Source organism: Quercus lobata, chromosome 4 (genome assembly GCF_001633185.2).
Source record: "Quercus lobata isolate SW786 chromosome 4, ValleyOak3.0 Primary Assembly, whole genome shotgun sequence".
In the NCBI taxonomy this organism is placed as follows: Eukaryota; Viridiplantae; Streptophyta; class Magnoliopsida; order Fagales; family Fagaceae; genus Quercus; species Quercus lobata.
The window spans coordinates 33622415-33627569 of NC_044907.1; the positions used below are offsets into that span (position 1 = coordinate 33622415).

Genomic DNA, 5155 nt, shown 5'->3' on the forward strand with positions numbered 1-5155 from the left:
ACTATGACAAAGGGAAATGTTAACTTTTTGTTTTTGTAGTTCTCAATTTGGCTTAATTTTTAACTTAAATGGGATTATTTTAAGGGTGCACTTTTTGTTTTTGCATTGGAATAAAGGGATGAGGAAATTCTTGTCCGAATTGAACTTTATGCAATAACTCTAATGCTCTTCAATTTCTTTAAAAAAAAAAAAAAAAAAAAAAACTATCAATTCTTTACATCCCCATAGAAAAATAGAAAATAAGTCTTGTCATCAGAGTAATTCAAATTTGTAATGTACTAATATCATTACATAAACACCAAAAAATGAATATGTCTCAATTTGCCATGAATTGAAATATCAGTGAGTGCTTACAAATAGTATATTGTTTGCCAAAAAGATTACACACAATGAATCAATAATTACACTTTTTTAGAAAAATTGTAAAACAAAACTATACTAGCTCCATTAGTATTCTCAATCTGTCATGAATTGAAATAACAAATGAGTGTTTACAAATAATATATTGTTTGCCAAAAAATAACACCCAATGAATCAATAATTATATAAGGAATTTGGCCCAATATGATTCATTACACTGTATTTGGACCGTATTATATAGCCCAAGACTCTTTCATATTCAGGATTTGAATTCCCTTCAAAATGGATCATAGGTGTGGGGCTTGACTTGAAGTAAGTGGTGTTATTATTTGGACAAACACTTATCTCTTCTCCTTAAGCACTCGTTCACGTAATTATAAAATATATCATGTGATTTAAATTGGAGGAACTTTCATCCATATATATATAAAGAGAGAGGTAAAGCTCAGAGAAAATCTAATTTAATTCTCAATTTTGTGTCATGTGTCTCATATAAGTTTTTGAATTTTTATACTAAGTTATTGTATCAATTATGTTTTTTTAATTTTGCCATTAAACTTGAAAACCAAAGTGACTACAATAAGAACATGGCTTGGATACCATACATCCAGCCATTAGGATGGCATTCTCAACATGTGACTATTTTTATAGGGATGAAATGCACTAAGTTTACTATTCATTAAAAAAATAAAAAATAAAAAGAGAGAGAACAAGAGATAGAGGGAGAGAGAAGGTCTATAAGGCAGAGAGAGAAATTTGAATTGCACCACCATTAGGCTGGCATTCTGTCAAAGCTTTGGTTAAGATGCAGAAAAAATGATTTTTGATAGGTACCCTTCTATATATATATATATATATATATATATATGCATGCAAAACACTAGGAGCTAAAGAGATTAGTCAGAACATTCATGTAACATAACATTAACATGCACAATTTACGATAACCATGACAAATATATAAGTTATTCCAAATTTGATATTATCTCTACAACTGCAATAAGGATAATCTCCCAGTCTCAAAAAAAAAAAAAAAAAAAAAAATTCGGCCTATCTTACCAAATGCGGTTCCAAGAAAAATAGTAGGCACCATCACTATGCGAACAGCTTAATGTTGGACACAGCCATAATTTCTGCTTCCACAATTAAAGTGTCATTCACCAGAAAACCCTTCGATGCATCATTGAGATTCTGTAGAAGCAAAAATTGCGAAAAGCCCCAGTCTTTCAATGATTTAGAAAACCAATGTTTAGCTGAAAAAAGAGAACAAAACAAAATTTACAGTGGAACAAAACAAGTGAAGGAGAACAGGAAACACATACATAATGAGGAAATTCAGGTTTAACCATAGCTCTGGTAGAATATTAAGCAAATTGAGAAACAAAACCCCCACCAGAGCCTATATTTCCCCAACATTTGAAATGAAAATATGATGAAAATATTTGATTTACCTGTGTTTTCTACATGATTTTTGTTGATTTGGTCCCTTATTCGCAGTTTGAATTCTGCAAAATATTTGAGATCCGATAGAAGACAATTACATGAGCAGAGGTAGACAGAAATCGCTTTGGCTTTTCCATTAGAATTTCCTTTGGGATAAACCAGTATCTTCCTGGATTCAGCAAAAGGAATTAAAAATAATGCTGATAAACATAAAAATTAACTTTCCTTTTAATGATAATAAAAGTGCAACTTCCAGTAATAAAAATACCATTGTGAATCTGCAACAGTGAATTCTTGAGAATATGATTCTTCATCTAGTGCCGAGAAGTTTTCAATCTTCCAAGTCAAAGTACAATTAGCAGGTTTTTCTGTAATGGAAACACACTCCAGTTTGCCACTTTGTTTATGAACAAAAACCTCTACACCAAATAGGCAACAATCATTGACAAGGTATCCATGAGAAACATCATTGAAAGTATCCAAGGGAAGAAATTTGGTAAAGCCCCATTCAGTCTTCATGTCATGAAATCTTTTAATTGAACTATCATCAGCATCTGGACAAAAGATGATATAGAAAATAAATTTACGAAATCATTATACATACATGCATATTTATTTGCATCAATTATGAGAGAGCAAACCATGAATGGTCAAGTACTTGTCCCGAATCTGATCAAACACGAACAATTTGAAGTTGACATAAATCTCCCAACCACGAGGAAGATTTTCTGTCTCTACAATTGCTAAGTAAAGGGAGATATGACCACTTCCATTCATTTTTTTGTTTCCTTTGGGATAGAGAGACAACCTCCTGTGAAAGAAGACAGACCTCTTGACAAAGAAAACATTTATATTTTAATTGAACAAATAATTAAGTGGGTAGAGCAGTAGGGTCCACCATTTGTGCCCGCCAGCTTCAAAAACACCGGAATCATACTTTTCCACAGTCTCGGACAGTATAGAGAATGACTCTATTTTAAGCATGTAATGAGTTGGAGGTAAATGTCTTTTTGATCTTTTGATTGCTGCAAATACATTAGGAATATTTAAAAGGCAATCTACTAAATATTGGGTAATGACATATGGATTGGGGTTCGGAAATGTTTTCAAACAAGCAGTCCTAAAGCAGAATCATTGAACTCTAAAGGAATTTTAAAATGAATAATGCAGTACTGGTTCATGCAAATGCAGCAGATGTCATTTTGTAATCTATCACATGGAATGTTATTGATAGCTAAATGCATTGTCTATTCATTGCCTAGTCATATTCTCTACTTGATCAAGACTCCTATAAATTTTTTTTGGAGTCATACGTACTTCTTTTGGGGGGATTCGAGCTGTTAGTCCAGTGGTACCAGCACCCTCTATAATGCCCAGTATTTGAGGTTTAAACCCAACCTCCCCCATCTCACCCCCCCCCCCCCCCTCTTCCATTTTTACATAGCAAAAGATAATAATAATGATAATAATAAGACCATTTTGACTCTTTTTCTTTAATGATTTTCAATCATCCAACTTGAAAATACAATGATTTAATTGAAGTGCAGTGATAGAATCTAATTTTAAGTTTGGGCATGTCATACAAATAAACATAAAATATTTTGGGATCATAAATTGACAACTGCAGACCTGTTACATGAAAAACTTTTTTCCCCTCTATATGGATACTTTAAAGACCATTTTGACTCTTTTTTTTTTTTTTTGAGAATCCACCCCGATGTTATTAAGAATCACACTGGATAATCAGCAATTACAAAGGAAGAAAATTCTGGAGGAGCAGCCTCCATCCAAACAATTAAAGGGAAAGAAAACCTAGCTCTCCTAGTTAAAGCATGGGCTACAGGATTACCCTGCTTTCTAACATGAGAGAAGGAGTGAGCTCTAAAAGAGTTTGAGATAGACTGAATGTCTTTAACAAAATGATCATGGAGAGAGGGATGGGGTGTAGCCAACAATACTGCCTTGAACACAATTTCAGAGTCCCCTTGAAAATCTAATTGAAGTGATAAAATCTAAATGTCATGTTTGGACATGACATACTTCGTGAAGTGCAAAACACATTTAGAAAGTGCTTATTAATCCTAAATTGAGCCATTTTCTACAAATAAACAAATTTTAACTAAAAAAAAAAAAAATCTCATTATCGTAAATTGGAACTTAACACTCTAATCCTTCTATTTCCAAAACCTACAATGTCATCCCTATCAAAATAGTCACATAGGCTATAACAGGAATAAAGACCCCAACTCCAAAGTAGAAATGCATAGATATCTCTATAGGTTCAAAAAATAGTTCAAGTCTGTCTCAGTCTTGTGTACACTCTCCATTTTCTTTTTTTCTTTTTTTTCTTTGTATAATCGTGTATCGTAGCTTTTAGAAGAGATTAAGCAGTATAAGAAAAGGCTTAAAAACGTCGAACTCAGTGCACAAAGCTTCTACTTTTGCGGGGTTTTGGAGAGGTCTTAGTAGGCACCAACCTATTTTCCAGCAAAAGACTATCATATACTTCTCATTTAAGATGCCGACTTCAATTATGACGATTATAATGTTTATCACATACAACTACAGCAAAATATTTGCGGGCTCGACAGACTGATTCAAAAAAATAAAAAATCGAACTTATTCTAATTGCTTAATTCATATAACTCATATGGAAAAATAAACAACATTCATGAAGTACTTTTATGAACACTGAAATGAAATAAACAACAAAGAAACAGAGCATAATAGACTCAAATTTGATAATTGTGAAGAGGAGGGAAAAGAGAACATACAGAGTTCGTCGCAGAAGTTGGTAGTAGCAGAGTCGCCAGACTTCATCACTTCAAAATTTTCTGGTTTCTGGAAATCCTTTTTTTGAGAAAAACATTGATAATTTGCATCCTTTTTATACATAGAAGATAGAGGGAAATAAAGGCGCGTTTGGGGGGTCGGAGGTCAAATGTATTTTTCAAATGATAGAAAAAGAAAGTCAAAAAAGAAAAATAGTGCTTGACAACTTTGCATTGGCGTCCCCAGAATCTGGACCGACTGTCTTATCACTTATGACCCTATGAAAAAAGAAAAAACATTCTCCAATGCAACATTTCAACCCATGAGTAAGAGCACTTGCGTTGGGGTGTAAACAATTTCGGTTACTATTTTACAATTCAATATAGTAAAAACTCACTTCATTCAAATTAATATACTTAAAAAAATTTGCAATATATGATAGAGGGAAATAACTTTTTGTTTTTGTTGTTCTCAATTTGGCTTAATTTTTAAATTAAATGGGATTATTTTAAGGTGCACTTTTTATTTTCCATTGGAATAAAGGTACGGGGAAGTCCTTGTCCAAATTGAACTCTACGGC

The 5155-nt window shown here is 32.7% G+C and overlaps 1 protein-coding gene across 1 annotated transcript; it reads right to left on the reverse strand.

Moving 5' to 3' along the window:
* Window positions 1-1336: 1336 nt before the first annotated feature.
* Window positions 1337-4644, reverse strand: LOC115984138 (MATH domain and coiled-coil domain-containing protein At3g58370-like). The gene is made up of 6 exons (XM_031107059.1): window positions 4578-4644; window positions 2702-2828; window positions 2445-2614; window positions 2072-2357; window positions 1812-1972; window positions 1337-1613 (listed from the first exon to the last, which is right to left on the reverse strand). The coding sequence occupies exons 1-6, from the start codon at window positions 4621-4623 to the stop codon at window positions 1456-1458; spliced, it is 948 nt and encodes a 315-aa protein (XP_030962919.1). The 5' UTR covers window positions 4624-4644; the 3' UTR covers window positions 1337-1455.
* Window positions 4645-5155: the final 511 nt, after the last annotated feature.